Source organism: Dipodomys spectabilis, unplaced genomic scaffold, assembly GCF_019054845.1.
Source record: "Dipodomys spectabilis isolate Male_0828 unplaced genomic scaffold, ASM1905484v1 ptg000208l, whole genome shotgun sequence".
NCBI lineage: Eukaryota > Metazoa > Chordata > Mammalia > Rodentia > Heteromyidae > Dipodomys > Dipodomys spectabilis.
The window spans coordinates 309,716-331,925 of NW_024870885.1; the positions used below are offsets into that span (position 1 = coordinate 309,716).

The window sequence follows — 22,210 nt, forward strand, 5'->3', positions numbered from 1 at the left end:
CCGATCCACTCCCCCCCCGCACTGATCCCCCGCCCCGATCCACTCCCCCCCCGCACTGATCCCCCGCCCCGATCCACTTCCCCCCCCCCGCACTGATCCCCCGCCCCGATCCACCTCCCCCCCCCCCCGCGCTGATACCCCGCCCCGATCCACCCCCCCCCCCGCACTGATCCCCCGCCCCGATCCACTCCCCCCCCGCACTGATCCCCCGCCCCGATCCACTTCCCCCCCCCCTGCACTGATCCCCCGCCCCGATCCACCCCCCCCCCCCCCCGCACTGATCCCCCGCCCTGATCCACCTCCCCCCCCCCCCCCGCGCTGATACCCCGCCCCGATCTCCCCCCATTTTCCCCCCCATCCCCCCTCCCGCGCAGGCTCGGCGAGCCCGGCCGTCCCCGTCCCTCCGGGCTGCGCAGTCCGTCTGCCGGCCGCTCCCCGCCGCCCGGTCCCGCCGCCCCGGTCCCCGCCGCCAGGTCCCCGCCGCCCGGTCCCGCCGCCCGGTCCCCGCCGCCCCGGTCCCGCCGCCCCGGTCCCGCCGCCCGGTCCCGCCGCCCCGGTCCCCGCCGCCCGCTCCCCGCCGCCCGGTCCCGCCGCCCGGTCCCCGCCGCCCGGTCCCCGCCGCCCGGTCCCCGCCGCCCGGTCCCCGCCCGGGCCATGGAGCAGCTGCTGCGCGCCGAGCTGCGCACCGCCCGGCTGCGGGCCTTCGGGAGCCCCGGGCCCGGGGAGATCAGCGAGGGTCAGGCCTACGACACCGACGCGGGGCCCGTGTTCGTCAAGGTCAACCGCAGGCCGCAGGTGCGGGGGAGGGGGGAGGGCAGTGCGGGGAGGGAGGGGAGGGCAGTGCGGGGAGGGGGAGGGGCAGTGCGGGGAGGGGGAGGGGCAGTGCGGGGAGGGGGAGGGGCAGTGCGGGGAGGGGGAGGGGCAGTGCGGGGAGGGGGAGGGGCAGTGCGGGGAGGGGGGCAGTGTGGGGGGAGGGGAGGGCAGTGCGGGGAGGGGGAGGGGCAGTGCGGGGAGGGGGGCAGTGTGGGGGGAGGGGAGGGCAGTGCGGGGAGGGGGAGGGGCAGTGCGGGGAGGGGGGCAGTGTGGGGGGAGGGGAGGGCAGTGCGGGGAGGGGGAGGGGCAGTGCGGGGAGGGGGGCAGCGGGTGGAGTGGAGTGGACGCTCCCCCCTCCTCCTCCTCCCTCCGCCCCTCCTCCCCCTCTTCTCCCCCCTCCCCCTCCCCTCCCTCCGCGCAGACAGTGCTCTGTGCTCCGACTCCGCTCCAGCTCGGCCTTCTTCCGCCTGCCACTTTATACACACGGAGTCTCACCGGGAGGCTGGGGTTGAGGGTGCACCCAGGGCTCACACACACAGGCTGAGCTCAGTCCCGCGTGTGCACACGTGTGTGTGTGAGGGTGCACTCAGTGCTGAGGGCTCGCTCGCACACACAGGCTGAGCTCAGTCAGTCCCGCGTGTGCACACGTGTGTGTGTGAGGGTGCACCCAGGGCTCACACACACAGGCTGAGCTCAGTCCCGCGTGTGCACACGTGTGTGTGAGGGTGCACTCAGGGCTCACACACAGGCTGAGCTCAGTCCCGCGTGTGCACACGTGTGTGTGTGAGGGTGGCGCTCGCTGGTAGAGGGCCTGCGTGTGCGCACACAGGCCCCGAGTTCACTCCCCAGTGTGTGTGCATGGGCACGCGTGTGGGAGGCAAAGGTCGTGTTGCAGCTCTAGTACTATGTTTAAAAAGTGCCTATTTTTCACTGCATGGCAAACAGCAGGGAAGAATTCGTCTGATGTAACACTGGGATGTTTAGGGTGATGTTCTAGAAACAAGAGGGCGGGGGTGAGCTGGATGTGTCTCCTTCAGTGCCCGGCCCCGCCGTGGTGCTGCCCTGGAGGACGGCGCAGCCGCAGCCCGCCCTGCCTCCCTGCGTCCCAGGCCTGCAGACCAGACCCCTCCGCCCTCCGGCTCAGCCTCAGGAAGGGGCTTCTTTCTTTCACCACCTGAGTGGTAGTGCCGTTTGCGCTTTCAGTAACGGAAGAGCTCTGGGGTTGTGATTCTTGTAGCTACCTTTTGTCAAGGGCCATGAGCGGCGCAGCCCAGCAGGCAGAGGCTTCTGCTGGAGCTGGAGCTTGCAGACTCTGCCAGCAAGGCTCATGGAACTGCTTGGCGACAGGCCCGGAAGATGTTTGAGGGGGAGAGGGCAAGCCTGGAGGCCCTCCACAGCACAGGCCTGGTGCGGGTGCCACAGCCCAGAAAGGTGATCGACCTGCCGGGAGGTGGGGCAGCCTTTGTCATGGAGTATGTGAAGATGAAGAGGTTGGGCAGGTGAGTGTGGGAGAGGGACCCCCCCCCATGCGCACACGCACACACACACAGCCAGAAAAAGACAGAGAAACCTGACTGCAGAGACACAGGTGCAAGAGAGACCACAGAGAACAGAGACAGACAGACAGACACACAGAGAAACAGGAGCAGCTTCGGATGCACTGCCTGCATAACTCAGCACAATTACACACAAGTTCGTGTGTGTGTGTGTGTGTGTGTGCGCGCGCGCACACGCCAGTCCTTGGGCTTGAACTCAGGGCCTGGGTGCTGTCCCTGAGCTTTTTTGCTCAAGTCTAGTGCTCTACCTCTTGAGCCACAGCACCACTTCTGTTTTTGTTATTGGAGATAAGAGTCCCAAGGGCTTTCCTGCCCAAGCTAGCTTTCAACTATGATCCTCAGATCTCAGCCTCCAGAACTGTTGAGAATCCAGGTGTGAGCCGCCCTGCCCAGCCCAGCTCTTGAGTTTTTTGCTCAGGGCTGGTGCTCTCACTGGAGCCCAGGCTCCGTTCAGTTCTGGTTAACTGAAGACAAGGGTCTCAGGGCCACCTGAGCCTGGAGCGTGGCTCAGAGTTCCTGCTAAGTGGAGATAAGGGTGTTTATTTCTCTGTATGCTATTTTTTTTTTTTTTGAGGAAAGAGTAGTTTGGCTGTGATAAGGCTATATTAAACAAATAGAGCTTATTCCTTGCTTTGTACTTTTGTTGTTGTTGGGGCTTGAACTCTGGTCCTGGGCTGTCCCTCAGCTCTTCAGCTCAAGGCTAGCGCTCTACCACTTGAGCCACAGCACTACTTCTGTGTTTTTCTGCTTATGTGGTCTGAGGACTTGAACCCAGGGCCCTATGCATGCAAGGCAAGCGCCCTACTACTGAGCCACCATCCCAGGCCTGGGCTTTTTTTTTTTAACTGTACTTCTTTTTTGTCTTTTTTTTTTTTTGGTACTGGGTCAAACCCAGGATGCTGCCCTGGTTAAGCAAGCGCTTTGCCACTGAGCTACATCCCAGCCCTTGCTTTGTACTTCAGAGTATACAAAATGCCAGCTCAATTAGGGCTGAACCAGGCTGGTCTATTAGCTACGGTCTTCATTTTCTTTTCTAATTATGAGGGTCCTACATATCCATGTGCAAAATATTGGAGATGCAAGCTCAAGGCTTCCAGTCCCTCATAATTCCATAAGCGAGGAGTGCAGACTACTTGAGTCTTAGCACATAGCTGTCATTGCAGTATTTTCCCTTTATTTTGTATTTGTTCTTGCAGAAGTGGCAGCTAAGGCTTCACTTCACTCACTCTTTGAAGCTCTGTGCCTGGCATTTCTTCTGTGCCCGTTGGATGGCTGCAGGAGTTCTCATGCCGGGCTCCCTTTCCCGACTTCATGCTACTTTTGGGGGGAAGGATGGGTCATATGTAGCACTCACTTTTTAGTTTTGTAGTAGAGAGTAGCTTTTAAAACACTTCAGACTGAAACACGCTGGTTGGGACTACCACTTGCTGTTTTAACTGTCCTATGGTTGCTATTTTAATTGCTATATTTCTTCTTTCTTTAGCCAGGCGTCAAAACTTGGGGACCAGATAGCAGATTTACACCTTTTTAACCAGAAGCTCAGGGAGAAGCTGCAGCAGAGGGAGAACACCGTGGGTGCGTGCCCTCTGTTCCGTCACCCTTTCCATGCTGCACTGACCACCCTCGAGCGGCGCCCATGGCGCCCCGCCTTTTTTTCCCTTGTGCTAGTCCTGGGGGCTTGAACTCAGGGTCTGGGCACTGACTCAATACTAGTGCCCAGGGGCTGGGAAGGTGGCTCAGTGGTAGAGTGCTTGCCTTGCATGCTCGAGGCCCTGGGTTTGATTCCTTACACCACATAAGCAAAAAGAAAAAAGCCGGAAGTGGCGCTGTGGCTCAAGTGGTAGAGCGCTCGCCTTGAGCTGAAGAGCTGAGGGACAGCGCCCAGGCCCAGAGTTCAGGCCCCACGACCGGACCCAAAAAAAAAAAACAAAACACTAGTGCCCTACCACTGGAACCACAGCTCCCCACTTCTAGCTTTCTTTGGTGGCTAATTAGAGATAAGAGGCTTACAACTTTCCTGCCAGGCTGGCATTGGACTGTGATCCTCAGATCACAGCCTCCCTGAGAAGCTGGGATTATGGTCGTGAGCCACCGGTATTGTGGTAATAGGTTGGATGGAATGTCATCACACTTTACCCTGCATTATGAAAAATAGGATTATTAAACAAGAGTTCTTATGAAGCTGATAAGTCAGTAGAATTGGTATGTGGTCCCTTCCATGCCCAGCCTTGCGGCTTGCTCAGTGGACTGCAGAGTCCGAGCAAGTCTGTATGCTGGCTACTCACCCCCATGCATAATGTGCTTTCCAACCACCCACATTCTAGCATGTACAGCCAGGCTGTCAGGAACCGCTCTGTAGAAAACTGGGAAAGAAAATGGAGACTTCAGAAAAGGATGGTCAGCTCCCTGAGGCTAGGACCTCTGTTTACAGGCCACAGAGCTGAGGGTGCTGAGACCCAATATGTGAGCAAGTTCGGCTTCCACACCGTCACCTTCTGCGGCTTCATCCCTCAGGTGAGTGCCTGGGTGAAGACATCCCTACTCCCGAGGCCCAGGACTGCTACCTGACCCCTTGTGTGTCCCCAGGCATCAGATCAACCGCCTGACTTGTGAAGGCAGAGGGTAGGCTGTGACATCTGTGTGGAGAGGCTCCCTGGGGGGCTGGGAGTGGGAGGGGGTGGTGGTGATTGGGGAGTAGTGTTCTAGTACCCCAGTTCCAGTATTTCAGGCAGACAGAACAGTGGTGCAAATGTCATGTGCTGTGTGTATGTGAGAGAATGGAACAGGGGAGGACAGCTCATCTTCCAGGACCTTTCAAAGCAGTATTATTCAGTTGTAGGGCTTGAACTCAGGGCCTCGGCACTGTTCCTGAGCTCTTTATCTCATGGCTAGTACTTTGAGCCACAGAACGACTTCTGGTTTTGTGGAGGTTTACTAGAAATACGAGTCTCACAGACTTTCCTGCCCAGGCTGGCTTTGAACTGAGATTCTCAGATCTCAGCTCCCTGAGTAGCTAGGATGACAGGCGTGAGCCACCAGCATGTCTTGTCTTCTTTTGTTCTTGTCTTCTCTCTTTTTCATCTGATCAGTCTGGCTAGAAGTTTATCAGTTTTACTAATCTTATAAAACTACGTCTTAGCATATTGATTTTCCTTTTTAATTCATTAATATGTGCGTGCTGGTCTTGGGGCTTAAACTCAGGGTCTGGGTACTGTCCTTGAGCTTTTTTGCTCTACCACTTGAGCCACAGTACCACTTCTGGCTTTATCTGCTTATGTGGTGTTGAGGAATCGAACCCAGGGCCGCATGCATGCAAGGCAAGCACTCTACCATATCACTGAGCCACCTTCCCAGCCCTTTTTCTTTTTGCATATGAAATACACATCTGCATGCATCTTACTGTTGGTTTTTGCTTTAGCCATTTGTTAATGCCTGTTGTTAGAGTATTTTTGACCATTTTCATTATGGGTGTGTTTATTGATCTATTGGGGTTTGAGTCTGTCACTTTACTTGTCTGTTCTTTGTTTCCTTTGCCCTACCTTCTTCTGGATGAAATTTAAAAATTTCATAACAGAGCTTGACCTCAAGAACTTTTGCTCATTTTGCTTTTTTTTTTTTTTTTGTTGGTCACAGGGCTTGAACTCTGAGCTTGGGCACTGTTGCTCAGCTCTTAGCTCAGGGCAAGCACTCTATCTCTTAAGCTACAGCGCCACTTCCAGTTTTCTGGTGGTTTATTGGAGATAGGAGTCTCACGGTCTTTCCTGTCTGGGCTGGCTTTGAACTGCAATCCTCAGTTCTCAGCCTCCTGAGTAGCTAGGATTATAGGCACGAGCCACTAGTGCCCAGCTCATTTCACTTTTTTGCTTTGCTTTTGTCCTCACAGTTGGCACTTTACTACTTGAGCCATGCCTCTAGTCTGGCATTTTTGCTAGATAATTGGAGATAGAATTATTTTGGATTTTTCTGCCCAGATTGGCTTTAAGCTGTCATGTTCAGATTTCAGCCTCCTGTTGAGTTAGGATTATAAGCATGGGCCACCAGTACCCGGTCTTGGATACACTGAATTATGATTCTAGTTACCTTTTCATTTGACTGATTAGTTATGGTACTTGCTATATCCTTTTGTTGTTGTTGTTGTTAGTTGTGGGTCTTGAACTCGGCTTGGGTGCTGTCCTCATGCTCTTCAGCTCAAGGTAAGCGCAGTGCCCCTTCTGGTTTTCTGGTGGTTTATTGGAGATAAGTCTCATGGACTTTCCTGCCTGGCTGGTTCTGAACTGTGATCCTCAGGTCTCAGCCTCCTGAGTAGCTAGGATGACAGGTGTGAGCCACCAGCGCCTAGCTACTTGCTATATTCTTTTAATGACTGCTCTGGTGTTTGGGCAGATTCTAGATGTAACTGCCCTGTTGCTCTGAGTTGCAGTACTGGCCTCTTTTGTTTTTCAGGTGAATGACTGGCAGGATGACTGGCCGAGCTTTTTCACTCAGCACCGGCTGCAAGCACAACTGGACCTCATTGAGAAGGCCTACGGTGACAGAGAGGCTCGAGAGCTCTGGTCAAGGCTACAGGTGAGCAGTCAGGGGAGACGGTCAAGCTGAGTGCGCATTAGTGGCCTTGGCTCCCGAGGGCGCCTTTCCCGCTCAGGTCTCCAAGCATCAGCTGAGACTTGCTTTCCTCATGTGCCCGGGTCTGGGGCCACCGAGTGGTGGTCTTCACTACCATTATTGGGAGTCCGTGTCCCCCTGTGCCCTGACAGTCCCAGTCCCTCTTAGGTACTGTGTGGTGAGTACTTACACGCGGGTCCCGCCACATAGCTTTCAAAATGACCCTCGGACAGCGCCAGACACACGGCCGCGTGTGTCAGTCCGGTGAGCGTGTCAGCTGAGCGTGTCAGGGAGGCCGAGCTCCCCGGCGCTGCAGACAACAGAAAGCAGCCTGGCCTCCTGCGGGATCCGCGGCTCCGGGGCTCGGCCTGCGGGATCCGCGGCTCCGGGGCTCAGGGGGCTCGGCCTGCGGGAACGGCGGCTCCGGGGCTCCGGGGCTCGGCCTGCGGGAACGGCGGCTCCGGGGCTCGGCCTGCGGGAACGGCGGCTCCGGGGCTCAGGGGGCTCGGCCTGCGGGAACGGCGGCTCCGGGGCTCGGCCTGCGGGAACGGCGGCTCCGGGGCTCGGCCTGCGGGATCCGCGGCTCCGGGGCTCGGCCTGCGGGATCCGCGGCTCCGGGGCTCGGCCTGCGGGATCCGCGGCTCCGGGGCTCGGCCTGCGGGATCCGCGGCTCCGGGGCTCGGCCTGCGGGAACGGCGGCTCCGGGGCTCGGCCTGCGGGAACGGCGGCTCCGGGGCTCCGGGGCTCGGCCTGCGGGATCCGCGGCTCCGGGGCTCGGCCTGCGGGATCCGCGGCTCCGGGGCTCGGCCTGCGGGATCCGCGGCTCCGGGGCTCGGCCTGCGGGAACGGCGGCTCCGGGGCTCGGCCTGCGGGAACGGCGGCTCCGGGGCTCCGGGGCTCGGCCTGCGGGATCCGCGGCTCCGGGGCTCGGCCTGCGGGATCCGCGGCTCCGGGGCTCGGCCTGCGGGATCCGCGGCTCCGGGGCTCGGCCTGCGGGAACCGCGGCTCCGGGCTCGGCCTGCGGGAACCGCGGCTCCGGGCCGCGTGGGCCTCGGCGACTCGAGCGTCGTCCGGCCCGCGCCCACGGCCCGCGCCCGGCAGGTGCGGGTCCCGGACCTGTTCCGCGGGCTGGAGGTGGAGCCCGCGCTGCTGCACGGAGACCTGTGGGCGGGGAACGCGGCGGAGGACGGCGCGGGGCCGCTGCTCTACGACCCCGCGTCCTTCTACGGCCACTCCGAGCTCGACCTGGCCACCGCGTCCGCCTTCGGGGGCTTCCCCGCGCCCTTCTTCGCCGCCTACCACCGCAAGCTGCCCCGGGCCCCGGGCTTCGAGGGGCGGCTGCGGCTCTACCGGCTCTTCAACTACCTCAACCACTGGAACCACTTCGGGCGCGCGTACCGGGCCGCGGCCCTGGGCGCCATGCGGGAGCTGCTGGGGTAGCAGGGCCGCGCGGGGAGCCCTGGCGCGCGGGGCGGGCGGGGCGGCCGGAGCCCCTCCCAATAATAAAGGGAGCCCGCGCGGGCTCGGACCGCAGCCGAGTGTGCGCCGCGCCGACAGCGGGAGGGCGGGGCGTCCGGGGGCGGGGCGTCCGGGGGGCGGGGCGTCCGGGGGCGGGGCGTCCGCGGCGCGGGGCGTCCGGGGGGCGGGGCGTCCGGGGGCGGGGCGTCCGCGGCGCGGGGCGTCCGGGGGGCGGGGCGTCCGGGGGCGGGGCGTCCGCGGTGCGGGGCGTCCGGGGGCGGGGCGTCCGGGGGGCGGGGCGTCCGGGGGCGGGCGCGTCCGGGGGGCGGGGCGTCCGGGGGGTGGGGCGCCCGGGGGGCGGGGCGTCCGCGGGCGGGGCGTCCGGGGGGCGGGGCGTCCGCGGCGCGGGGCGTCCGGGGGCGGGGCGTCCGCCGCGGGGCGCCTTCACGACCCCCCTACCCCATTACTGCCACTGGCGTTGCTATTTCCGGTGCGGGTCCTGGGCGCGAACGCCGGGCGCGGTCCCGGAGCTTTTGTGCTCAAGGCTGCCTCCCCACTCCGTTTCCGGCTTTTGGGCGTTCAGGACTGTCAGCGCTGAAAGGCCCGGCCCAGCTTCCCGCCCCGACTTCCGGAGCTCAGCCCCGGCGGTCAGACCGGCTCCGCCCGGCGGCCGGCGCGCCCAGACCCGGCGGGCCCCGCCCCTGCCGCGCCCGGGGCTCAGACCCCGCCCACCCTAGCCACGCCCACCTTCCATCTCCGCCCACCCGCGCCTCACCTCACGGCCCCGCCCTCCACCTCGCCCCTCACCTCACGGCCACGCCCCCCACCCTCCCGTCATGCCCGCCTCCCTCGTCACCCCGCGCGACCGGCGCCTGCGCGCTCGCGTCGGCCCTGGCCCGCGGGTTCCGGGTGGGGCCTGCCAGGAGGCGGCTCCGCTTTCCCTGGGCCACGGGAAGGCGTACGCATGCGTTCTGAGCGCGCTGCGTCGCCTCGCCGCTCCGCGCGTGCTCTCTGGGCGCTCGGCACGCCCTGCAGGGGTCAGAGGCCGCGGGGCGGGGCCGGCAGCGGCTGGCGCGCTTCTCTGCAGCAGCGGCTCGGCGGGAGCGGCGCGGAGCTCGCCGGCGCCGGCCTCCCCGAGCGGCCCGCGCTCCGGAATGGCCCTCGGCGAGGCGCCGTCCCCGGGCGCCGCGGAGGCGGCGGCGGCGGAGGAGGAGGACGCGCCCGGCCGCGGCGCCTCCCTGGAAGCCTTCGGCGAGAGCGCGGCGGTCCGCGCGCTGCTGGGCCGCCTGCGGGAGCTGCACGGCGAGCCCGTGCTGCGGGAGGTGGCGGAGCAGCAGTTCCGCGGTGCGGGCGGCGGCGGGGCGGGATGCGGGGCTCGGCAGGGCGCGGCGGGGCGGCGGGACGGGCTGCGGGATGGGATGCGGGGCGGGGTGGCGGCGGGGCGGGATGCGGGGCTCGGCAGGGCGCGGCGGGGCGGCGGGACGGGCTGCGGGACGGGGCGGGGCGGGGCGGGGTGGCGGCGGGGCGGGATGCGGGGCTCGGCAGGGCGCGGCGGGGCGGCGGGACGGGCTGCGGGATGGGATGCGGGGCGGGGGTGGCGGCGGGGCGGGATGCGGGGCTCGGCGGGACGGGGCGGGGCGGGGCGGCGGGACGGGCTGCGGGATGGGATGCGGGGCGGGGCGGCGGCGGGGCGGGATGCGGGGCTCGGCGGGACGGGGCGGGGCGGCGGGACGGGCTGCGGGATGGGATGCGGGGCGGGGGTGGCGGCGGGGCGGGATGCGGGGCTCGGCAGGGCGCGGCGGGGCGGGGCGGGACGGGGCGGGACGGGGCGGGGCGGGGCGGGGCGGCGGGACTGTGGAAGGCCGGGTTACCTCTCATGCCCACGGTCTTGGGGACCGCCGCGTGTGTGTGAGCACCCTGCGTGTGTGAGCACCCTGCGTGTGTGAGCACTCTGCGTGTGTGAGCACCCTGCGTGTGTGAGCACCCTGCGTGTGTGTGAGCACTCTGTGTGTGAGCACCCTGCGTGTGTGAGCACCCTGCGTGTGTGAGCACCCTGCGTGTGTGAGCACCCTGTGTGTGAGCACCCTGCGTGTGTGTGAGGACCCTGCGTGTGTGTGAGCACCCTGCGTGTGTGTGAGCACCCTGCGTGTGTGAGCACCCTGCGTGTGTGTGAGGACCCTGCGTGTATGTGTGAGCACCCTGCGTGTGTGTGAGCACCCTGCGTGTGTGTGAGCACTCTGTGTGTGAGCGCCCTGCGTGTGTGAGCACCCTGCGTGTGTGAGGACCCTGCGTGTGTGTGAGCACCCTGCGTGTGTGAGGACCCTGCGTGTGTGTGAGGACCCTGCGTGTGTGAGCACCCTGTGTGTGTGAGGACCCTGCGTGTGTGTGAGCACCCTGCGTGTGTGAGCACCCTGCGTGTGTGTGAGCACCCTGCGTGTGTGAGCACCCTGCGTGTGTGTGAGCACCCTGTGTGTGAGCACCCTGCGTGTGTGTGAGCACCCTGCGTGTGTGAGCACCCTGCGTGTGAGCACCCTGCGTGTGTGTGAGCACCCTGTGTGTGTGAGCACCCTGCGTGTGTGTGAGGACTCTGTGTGTGAGGACCCTGTGTGTGTGAGCACCCTGCGTGTGTGTGAGCACTCTGTGAGCACCCTGCGTGTGTGTGAGCACCCTGCGTGTGTGAGCACCCTGCGTGTGTGTGAGCACTCTGTGTGTGAGCACCCTGCATGTGTGAGCACCCTGCGTGTGTGAGCACCCTGCGTGTGTGTGAGCACCCTGCGTGTGTGAGCACCCTGCGTGTGTGAGCACCCTGCGTGTGTGTGAGGACCCTGCGTGTATGTGTGAGCACCCTGCGTGTGTGTGAGCACCCTGCGTGTGTGAGCACCCTGCGTGTGTGAGCACCCTGTGTGTGTGAGGACCCTGTGTGTGTGTGAGCACCCTGCGTGTGTGAGCGCCCTGTGTGTGAGCACCCTGCGTGTGTGAGCACCCTGTGTGTGTGAGGACCCTGCGTGTGTGTGAGGACCCTGCGTGTGTGTGAGCACCCTGCGTGTGTGAACACCCTGTGTGTGTGAGGACCCTGCGTGTGTGTGAGCACCCTGCGTGTGTGAGCACCCTGTGTGTGAGCACCCTGTGTGTGTGAGGACCCTGCGTGTGTGAGCACCCTGGTTGTGTGAGGACCCTGCGTGTGTGTGAGCACCCTGTGTGTGTGAGGACCCTGTGTGTGAGCACTCTGTGTGTGTGAGCACCCTGCGTGTGTGTGAGCACCCTGCGTGTGTGTGTGAGGACCCTGCTTGTGTGAGGACCTTGCGTGTGTGTGAGCACCCTGTGTGTGTGAGGACCCTGTGTGTGAGCACTCTGTGTGTGAGCACCCTGTGTGTGTGTGAGCATCCTGCGTGTGTGTGAGCACCCTGTGTGTGTGTGAGCACTCTGTGTGTGTGAGCACCCTGTGTGTGTGTGAGCACCCTGCGTGTGTGTGAGCACCCTGTGTGTGTGAGGACCCTGTGTGTGTGAGCACCCTGCGTGTGTGTGAGCACTCTGTGTGTGAGCACCCTGCGTGTGTGTGAGCACTCTGTGTGTGTGAGCACCCTGCGTGTGTGTGAGCACTCTGTGTGTGAGCACCCTGCGTGTGTGTGAGTACCCTGCGTGTGTGTGAGCACTCTGTGTGTGAACACCCTGCGTGTGTGAGCACCCTGCTTGTGTGTGAGCACCCTGCGTGTGTGTGAGCACCCTGTGTGTGAGGACCCTGTGTGTGAGCACTCTGTGTGTGAGCACCCTGCGTGTGTGTGAGCACCCTGCGTGTGTGTGAGCACTCTGTGTGAGCACCCTGCGTGTGTGTGAGCACTCTGTGTGTGTGAGCACCCTGTGTGTGTGTGAGCACCCTGTGTGTGTGTGAGCACCCTGCGTGTGTGTGAGCACTCTGTGTGTGTGAACACCCTGCGTGTGTGAGCACCCTGCGTGTGTGAGCACCCTGCGTGTGTGTGAGCACTCTGTGTGTGAGCACCCTGCGTGTGTGTGAGCACTGTGTGTGAGCACCCTGCGTGTATGTGAGCACCCTGCGTGTGTGTGAGCACTCTGTGTGTGTGAACACCCTGCGTGTGTGAGCACCCTGCGTGTGTGAGCACCCTGCGTGTGTGTGAGCACCCTGCGTGTGTGTGAGGACCCTGCGTGTGTGTGAGCACCCTGCGTGTGTGAGGACCCTGCGTGTGTGTGAGCACCCTGCGTGTGTGTGAGGACCCTGTGTGTGTGAGCACCCTGTGTGTGTGAGCACCCTCCGTGTGTGAGGACCCTGCGTGTGTGAGGACCCTGTGTGTGTGTGAGGACCCTGCGTGTGTGTGAGGACCCTGCGTGTGTGAGGACCCTGCGTGTGTGAGCACTCTGCGTGTGTGAGCACCCTGCGTGTGTGTGTGAGGACCCTGCGTGTGTGAGCACCCTGCGTGTGTGTGAGCACCCTGCGTGTGTGTGAGCACCCTGTGTGTGTGAGCACCCTGCGTGTGTGTGAGCACCCTGCGTGTGTGTGAGGTCCCTGCGTGTGTGTGAGCACCCTGCGTGTGTGAGCACCCTGCGTGTGTGTGAGCACCCTGCGTGTGTGTGAGCACCCTGCGTGTGTGAGGACCCTGCGTGTGTGAGCACCCTGCGTGTGTGTGAGCACCCTGCGTGTGTGAGGACCCTGCGTGTGTGAGGACCCTGCATGTGTGAGGACAGCTGCGTGTGTGAGCACTCTGCATGTGCGTGAGGACCCTGCATGTGAGGACCCTGAGTGTGTGTGAGCACCCTGCGTGTGTGTGAGCACCCTGCGTGTGTGAGCACCCTGCGTGTGTGTGAGCACCCTGTGTGTGAGGACCCTGCGTGTTTGAGGACCCTGTGTGTGTGAACACCCTGCGTGTGTGAGCCCCCTGCGTGTGAGCCCCCTGTGTGTGTGAGCACCCTGCGTGTGTGAGCACCCTGCGTGTGTGAAGACCCTGCGTGTGTGTGAGCACCCTGCGTGTGTGAGGACCCTGCATGTGTGAGGACCCTGTGTGTGTGAGCACCCTGCGTGTGTGAGCACCCTGTGTGTGTGTGAGCACCCTGCGTGTATGAGCACCCTGCGTGTGTGTGAGGACCCTGCTTGTGTGAGCACCCTCCGTGTGTGTGAGGACCCTGCATGTGTGAGGACCCTGTGTGTGTGTGAGCACTCTGCGTGTGTGAGCACCCTGTGTGTGTGAGCACCCTGTGTGTGTGAGCACCCTGTGTGTGTGTGAGCACTCTGCGTGTGTGAGCACCCTGCGTGTGTGTGAGCACCCTGCGTGTGTGAGGACCCTGCGTGTGTGAGGACCCTGTGTGTGTGAGCACCCTGCGTGTGTGAGCACCCTGCGTGTGTGTGAGCACCCTGCGTGTGTGAGCACCCTGCGTGTGTGAGGACCCTGTGTGTGTGAGGACCCTGTGTGTGTGAGGACCCTGCGTGTGTGTGGACCCCTGCGTGTGTGAGGACCACTCTGGGTGTGTGTGCACCGTGGTGTATGTGGACTGCATGCGTGTGTGAGGACCCTGCGTGTGTGAGGACCCTGCGTGTGTGAGGACCCTGCGTGTGTGTGGACCCCTGCGTGTGTGAGGACCCTGTGTGTGTGAGTACTCCCCTGCGTGTGTGAGGACCCTGCATGTGTGAGGATCCTGCGTGTGTGAGGACCCTGCGTGTGTGTGGACTGCATGCGTGTGTGAGGACCCTGTGTGTGTGAGTACTCCCCTGCGTGTGTGAGTACTCCCCTGTGTGTGTGTACTACTGTGCACAGCACTGTGTGTGTGTGGAGCACTGTGTGAGGACCAGCCTCCATCCTACATGTGTTTGGACCTCTGTGTGTACATATTGTACGTGTGTGAGTGGACTGCCATGAGTGTATATGGATCGCTGTGTGTGCACATTGGTGTGTGTGGGTAGCCTCGAGTGTGCATTGCCTTGTGTATACCACTGAGAGTGTGAGGACCACCCTTCATATGTGTGGACCTCTGTGTTTTTGGATGTACTGCTGTATGTGTCTGCACCACGATGTGTGCACTGCCATGAGTGTGTGCACCATGTATGTGCCACTGTACCACTGTGTGTAGACCACTGAGTGTGTGCATTGTCCTGTGTGTGTGCGTGCATGTGCGGACTGCCGTGTGTGTACCAGTGTGTGTGGGCTGCCTTGCGTGTGTGGACTCCTGTGTGTGTGCACACATTGCCATGTGTGTGGACTGCTGTGTGTAGACTGGTGTGTGTGCTCTTCCGTGTGTGTGTACTGCTGTGCGTATGGATGGCTGTGTGTGGACTGTCGTGTGTCCGCCTCCGTGTGTGTGCAGTGCTCTGTGTGTATGGCTGCGTGTGGGCTGCCGTGTGTGTGTATGGCCTGCTGTGTGTGGACATGAGGAAAACACAGGCATAGAGAACACACACCACTTCCACAGCCACAGAAGCAGCCTGCAGAGGGGGAAGGGAAGGAGTAGGCACTTGGGGGCTCTGTCCGGACTCTGGGAAGTCAGTGAGGACCAGGGCTGTAGGCAGGGCCAGAGAGTGGGCCGTCCCAGCGTGTCCTCTGCATTTAGACCTTTGCAGCCATTTATGATGGATGATCCCCCAAGGAGGTTTTTGATAATTAACTGTGGCCATTTTTGTGAAACTGTATAGCTTAAGAAATCTCTCTTGCCGGGTGCTGGTGGCTCACGCCTGTAATCCTAGCTACTCAGGAGGCTGAGATCTGAGGATCGCGGTTCAAAGCCAGCCCGGGCAAGAGAGACCGTGAGACTCCTATCTCCAATAAACCACCAGAAAACCGGAAGTGGTGTTGTAGCTCAAGTGGTAGAGCGCTCGCCTTGAGCTGAAGAGCTGAGGGACAGCGCCCAGGCCCAGAGTTCAAGCCCCACGACCGATCAAAAAAAAAAAAAAAAAAAAGAAATCTCTCTGTAATTTTGCTTGGTTGAAATGACTGATTTTGGAAGGTTCAGAGTGGTGGGCTTCGGGGAAAGCGTGTAGGCTTTGGTGTTGCAGGCCTTGGTTTTGAACCCATTTCACAGGGCTATTTACTTGATGACTGAGTCTTGGTTTCTTCAGTTGTAAATTTGGGTTCGTGGCAACAGTATCTCATTCCAGAATTGTCTGAGGTACAGTGACTATCCAGGGAACAGTGAAAGCCTGTTTTCCTGTTCCTGGGAGGCAGTCAGTGTTGGTCAGACGTTAGGGGTATGGCAGGTGAGTACTGCACAGGCAAAGAGGGAGTTGGATTGGATAGAAGCTGCCGGTAGGGGTAGAGAGCAGGTAGCAGGAGAGTGCCTGTGGCTCGACCCTGTCATCTTAGCTACTCAGGAGGCTGTGAGGATCAAGGTTCAAAGCCAGCTGAGGCAGACTAAACCACCAGACTTTTATTATTTCTAATTAGTCAGCAAGATGCTGGACTGGGGATGAGCTTGAAGCCCTGAGCTCAAGCTCCAGAATGAGAAACAGAGCATGGTGATGGTGATGTGTGTTGTGGATTTGAGTTGCAGGGGTGAGGGTCATCAAACAAGGAGAGGAGGACCTGTGGAGTTAGTAAAAGGAAGAGTGAGAAGGGAGGGTTCCGAGTTCCCAGGAGAGTGTACAGAGTAAGTGAGGAGCAAGAGATCTAGCCTTGTGTCCCCCTGAAGGCTTGGCGCAGGGCGAGTCCGCTTCCCCAGTGGCCTGTGGGGTACCTGCCAGCAGGCATGCTCCTGGCAGCCCGAGGGCTGGGAAGACAGGGAGCTGCCCTTGGAAGATGCTGGGGACAACCGTAGGGTTTCTAAGGCTCACATGGATTCCTGGCTGAGTGATAGTTCATTTTCATGTTATTTTCCTTTTAGTGATTATGAATAAATACCAAGAGCAGCCTCACCTGTTGGACCCACACCTTGGTAAGCACTGAAGCTGGTAACTTTGATGGTTCCGTTACAGATGACAAAGACCTTGTGCATGATCCTGGTTCTCATGTACACTGCTAGCCGAGTGTCAAGATGAAGTGTCCTCAGTGCTGTGCCTTAATTGCTGGCGAGTTCATTCTGTGTTTCTGCGACAGTGGCTTGGGTTCAGATATACTCGAGGCTGTTAGCAGATATATCTAATAGGCATTTCCTTTGCTGCCATTTAAGGAACTTTTTTTTTTTTTTTGGTCAGTGGTGGGGTCTAAACTCTGTGGCTGGGTGCTGTCCCTCAGCTCTTCCTCAAGGCTTAAGCCAGTGCCACTTTTGGCTTTTTTTTCTATTTATGTGGTACTGAGGAATCGAGTTCCTCATACATGCAAGGAAGCCCTCTACCAGCCTCTCCCCTCACCCCTTTTCCTTTTTTTTTTTTTTTTTTTTCGGTTGTGGGACTTGAACTCTGGGCCTGGGCGCTGTCCCTCAACTCTTCAGCTCAAGGCTAGCGCTCTACCACTTGAGCCACAGCGCCACTTCTAACTTTTTCTGCTTATGTGGTGCTGAGGAATCGAACTCGGCCTCATGCATGCGAGGCCAGCGCTCTACCACTGAGCCACCTTCCCAGCCCCTTAGATCTGTTATGGCCAGGTACATGTTGTCTTTCTGGCGATTGTCACACGGGCTCGTTCTACCCTCGCAGCACCTGAGGAAGTTCTGTCTTCTTTCTCATAGATGGATATTGGCACTTGACTTCACTGCTTCCTTTATTTCGTGTGCTTAAGTTGTTTTCTTTCTCATTTCATTTTTGAGGCAGGGTCTTTCTGTACAGCCCAGGCTGACCTTGAGCCTGCTCTCCTCCTTCCTCAGCCTCTCAAGCACTACACAGCAGAGCCAGGCGCTGGTGGCTCATGCCTGAAATCATAGCTATTCTGGGGGCTAAGATCTGAGGATTTCAGGTCTCTGGGCAGGAAAGTCCATGAGACTTTTTTTTTTGTTATTGTTGTTGGTCCTGGGGCTTGAACTCTGGGCTTGGGTGCTATCCCTCAGCTCTTCAGCTCAAGGCAAGCGCTGTGCTTGAGCTACAGCACAACTTCTGTTTTTCTAGTGGCTTATTGGAGATAAGAGTCTCACGGACTTTCCTTCCCCCAGGCTGGCTTTGCTTTGAACAGTGGTCCTCAGATCTCAGCCTCCAGAGTAGTTAGGATTATAGGCGGGAGCCACTGGTGCCCCTCCCCTGCTCTTCGGACTCTTATCTCTCACTAACTACCAAAAGGCTAGAAATAGAGCTCAAGTGGTAGAGCACTTGCCTTGAGCAAAAGAGCTCATGGACAGGGGCTGGGGAGGTGGCTCAGTGGTAGAGTGCTTTCCTTGCATGCATGAGGCCCTGGGTTTGATTCCTCAGCACCACATAAGCAGAAAAAGCTGGAAGTGGGGCTGAGGCTCAAGTGGTAGAGCGCTAGTCTACAGCTGAAGAGCTGAGGGACTGCGCCCAGGCCCAGAGTTCAGGCCCCATGACCAACACAAAAAAAAAAAAGAGCTCATGGACAGCAGCCAGGCCCTGAGTTCAAACCCCAGTACGGGCACCAAAATAAGAAAAAAATACAAGCAGGATATCTGTGGCTTACACCTGTATTCTTAGCTACTCGGGGCTGATATTTGAGCAATGCAGTTTGAAACCAGGCAGGGCAGAAAAGCCCATCAGAGTCTTACATCCAATTAACTACCCAAAAGCCCGGAAGTGGAGCTGGGTTCAAGTGGTAGAATGCTAGCCTCAAATCAAAAAGCTCAGAGGAGGAATCAAAAAGCTCAGAGGAGCCGGCACTGGTGGCTCACGCCTGTAATCTAGCTATTCAGGAGGCTGAGATCTGAAAATCTCAATTCAGAGCCAGCCCGGGTAGGAAAAGTCCATGAGACTCTTACCTCCAATAAATCACTAGAAAACCAGAAGTGGCGCTGTGGCTCAAGCAGTAGAGCACAAGGACAGCACCCACAAACAAAAGAAAACAACAAGCCAAAGCGCCAGTAGCTCACGCCTGTAATCCTAGCTACTGAGGAGGCTGAGATCTGAGGATCACGGTTCAAAGTCAGCCTGGGTAGAAAAGTCAGTGAGACTCTTTTTATTTATTTATTTATTTTAATTTTTTTAAATTTTTTTGGTCCGGTCCTGGGGCCTGAACTCTGGGCCTGGGCGCTGTCCCTCAGCTCCTCAGCTCAAGGCTGGCGCTCCACCACTTGAGCCACAGCACCACTTCCGGCTTTGTCCGTGAGACTCTTATCTCCCAATAAATCACTAGAAAACTGGAAGTAAGCCCCATGACTGACAAAAAAAAAAAAAAAGAAAGCTCAGAGGCAGTGCCCTGGACCTGAAGCCCCAGGACCCGCATGAAAGCAAACAAAAGAAAACAACAAGCTGAGCACCAGTGGCTCACGCTGTCATCCTAGCTACTGAGGAGGCTGAGATCTGAGGATCACGGTTCAGAGCCAGCCCTGGCAGGAAAAGTCCATGGGACTCTTATCTCTCAATAAACCACTAGAAAACTGGAAATGGTGCTGTTGCTCAAGTGGTAGGTAGAATGCTGGCCTTGAGCTGAAGAGTGCAGGGATAGCGCCCAAGCCCAGAGTTCAAGCCCCATGACAAAAAAAAAAAAATAAAAGAACAGAACAATGGGTGCCGGTGGCTCACGCCTGTCATCCTAGCTACTCAGGAGGCTGAGATCTGAGGATCATGGTTCAAAGCCAGCCTGGGCAGGAAAGTCCTTGAAACTCTTCATCTCCAATAAACCACCAGAAAACTGGAAGTGGCGCTGTGGCTCAAGTGGTGTAGAGTGCTTGCCTTGAGCTGAAGAGCTGAGGGACAGCACCCAGACCCTGAGTTCAAGCCCCCTGACCACCACCAACAAAACAAAAACAAAAAAACCCACAGGCTTTTTTTTTTTAAATTATTATTTTTTCTTTTCAAAAAAATTTTTTTTTGTTTTTGTTTTTTTGTCAGTCATGGGCCCTGAACTCTTGGCCTGGCGAGAACTCTACCACTTGAGCCACAGTGCCACTTCTGGCTTTTTCTGCTTATGTGGTACTAAGGAATTGAACCCAGGGCCTCATGCATGCAAGGCAAGCACTCTACCACTGAGCCACCTTCCCAGCCCCTGTTTTTTTATTTTCTTAACATAGGCCTTTGACATTGGGCTTGGGATGGGGAGGTTGGGTCAGTCCTTAGCTCCAGTACTCATGCATTGAGCTCCTCTGCTTGGGATGGGGAGGTTGGGTCAGTCCTTAGCTCCAGTACTCATGCATTGAGCTCCTCTGCTTGGGATGGGGAGGTTGGGTCAGTCCTTAGCTCCAGTACTCATGCATTGAGCTACTCTGCTTGGGATGGGGAGGTTGGGTCAGTCCTTGGCTCTAGTACTCATGCATTGAGCTACTCTGCTTGGGATGGGTCAGTCCTTAGCTCCAGTACTCATGCATTGAGCTCCTCTGCTTGGGATGGGGAGGTTGGGTCAGTCCTTAGCTCCAGTACTCATGCATTGAGCTACTCTGCTTGGGATGGGTCAGTCCTTAGCTCCAGTACTCATGCATTGAGCTACTCTGCTTGGGATGGGGAGGTTGGGTCAGTCCTTAGCTCCAGTACTCATGCATTGAGCTCCTCTGCTTGGGATGGGTCAGTCCTTAGCTCCAGTACTCATGCATTGAGCTCCTCTGCTTGGGATGGGTCAGTCCTTAGCTCCAGTACTCATGCATTGAGCTACTCTGCTTGGGATGGGGAGGTTGGGTCAGTCCTTAGCTCCAGTACTCATGCATTGAGCTACTCTGCTTGGGATGGGTCAGTCCTTAGCGGTCCTTCCTTTTGCTTGGTGGTCTCACCTGTGTAATGAGGGATAGCACAACGTGCCTCACAGGCTTGCAGACCTCTGCGTCTTTACCTGGGAGAAGGTGTGCAGCACCTGGGCCGTCACTTTACAGTGGGGTGCAGCATGCATGCCTTGCAAGGTGTATATGTATACCTGCGTGTTTCCACCTGTAAGATGAGGGGTCACATGCATTCTTCGTGGGCACACCGTTCCAATGTGGGACAGCACACTTGCCTTACAGCGTGTTACATACCTGTGTGTCCTGACCTGTAAAGTGAGGGGCAGCAAGCATAGTTCTTTGGCATCTTTGGTATCTTCCCACTTGTAAGATGGTCAGCCTGCGTGTCTTTCAGAGTATGGGGCTCTGAACGTCCATCCTCAGGTTTCAGCCTTTTAAGTAGCTAGGATTACAAGCATGGGCCACTAATGCCCAGCTTTTTATGTTTTCTTCTTTTTAGATAGACTCTTAGCCTTTTGCCCTGGCTGGTCTTGGACTATGATCTTCATGCTTCTACCTTCCAAGTACCTGGACCACAGTCATGTGCCACTATGCCTGTCTTGTATTTTTTGCTCAAAGCCGGCACTTTGTGTATGTGTGTGTGTGTGTGTGTGTGTGTGCGTGCGTGCGTGCGTGCGTGCGTGCGTGCGCGCGCGCATGTGTGGGTGTTTGTGTGCACATGTGCACTGGTACTGGGGCTTGAATTTAGGGCTTTAGCTTGAATGAGCTTTTTTGCTCAAGGCTGATGTCTGAGCCACAGCTCCACTTCTGTTTTTTTGCATTTAATTGGAGATAAGAGTCTCATGGACTTTCCTGCCCAGGCTGGCTTTGAACCGCGATTCTCAGATCTCAGCCTCCTGAGTAGCTAGGATGACAGGTGTGAGCCACCAGTGCCTGGTCCTAGCTTGTTTTGTCTTGCTTGATTTTGCTTGGTCTGACCTTGAACCTTTGATCCTCTTTCCTCTGCTTTCTAATAGCTGGCATTGTAAGTGTGGTCACCAGGCATGGCTGCTGAGCATCTCTGTCTGGTGACAGGATGTGCAGGTGAGCCTCCTGAACTCACTTGAGGCAGAACAAGCTCATTTTCCAACTTGGTGGATAGCTCTTCTCCATCCACATTGCTGACTCTTGTGACTCTAGCACTGAGACTTCATGAGGATGCTACTTTCTCTAGGCCTGTCTTTCCATGTTGGATTTCAGTTGGGCAACTTTGGGCTGAAGACTTCATCGTTCAGCACAGGGGCCTTTGCTTCTGCTGCGAGTTTGATCATTGCTCTACTTCTGTCTTCTCTTACTGGTGAGTTAGATGTTAGATGTCTGGGGTGACCCCAGGGGTCCTTAGCTTTTTCTTTTTCCTGTTTGTAATGCCTTGTTTTGCACATAGAAAATTTTTTGAGTTTACTTAAGTAACTGTGTTTACTTTCTCAGAACTCTGATTCTTGCCTTGGTATTTTTTTTTTTATTTAGTTATTAAAAAAAATTTTTTTTTGGGTCCAGTTGTGGGGCCTGAACTCTGGGCCTGGGCGCTGTCCCTCAGCTCTTCAGCTCAAGGCTAGTGCTCTGTCACGTGAGCCACAGCACCACTTCCGGCTTTTTTCTTTTTATGTGGTGCTGAGGAATTGAACCCAGGGCCTCAGGGATGCAAGGCAAGTGCTCTACCACTGAGCCACCTTCCCAGTCCTGCCTTGGTATTCTTTAGAGTATTATTTGATTGCCTGAGGGTATACTCTTGACTGCTGGTGCAGAATGCTGCATGATTCCTTGGCCTTCTCTAGACCCTCCTGTGTGTCTGCATGCTCTGAGGGGTTCGGTTCCCTTGCAGAGTCTTTATTCTTCACCACACAGAAGATGGGGTCTTGGGAAGGGCTGGTTGTAGGGAGTGACTGACGGATGTCTGTCTGGGTGGAGGGTGCAAGGCAGCAGGTGCCCCAGGCCTCGTCTAGTGGATCTTGGGTTCCTGGCAGTCCTCATAGGACAGACATAGTCACTGTTCAAGAGGCGAAGGTGCTGCTTCACTGCCTTTATTGCCGGGACCTCTCTGTAATGGAGCACAGAATGGGATGTTT

General features: G+C 58.3%; 2 protein-coding genes across 2 annotated transcripts in view; both read left to right on the forward strand.

Annotated features, from left to right (window-relative positions):
- The first annotated feature begins 619 nt into the window (after positions 1-619).
- Positions 620-8,427, forward strand: LOC122122414 (fructosamine-3-kinase-like). Its single transcript, XM_042696577.1, has 6 exons — positions 620-795; positions 2,161-2,312; positions 3,853-3,944; positions 4,801-4,883; positions 6,813-6,935; positions 8,073-8,427. The coding sequence occupies exons 1-6, from the start codon at positions 655-657 to the stop codon at positions 8,409-8,411; spliced, it is 930 nt and encodes a 309-aa protein (XP_042552511.1). The 5' UTR covers positions 620-654; the 3' UTR covers positions 8,412-8,427.
- Positions 8,428-9,265: 838 nt separating this feature from the next.
- Positions 9,266-22,210, forward strand: part of Tbcd (tubulin folding cofactor D) — a 164,854-nt gene continuing 151,909 nt past the window's right edge. The window contains exons 1-2 of the mRNA XM_042696601.1: positions 9,266-9,773; positions 16,248-16,298. Coding sequence (XP_042552535.1) covers positions 9,266-9,773; positions 16,248-16,298 — 559 coding nt within the window. The remainder of the gene's footprint in view (positions 9,774-16,247; positions 16,299-22,210) is intronic.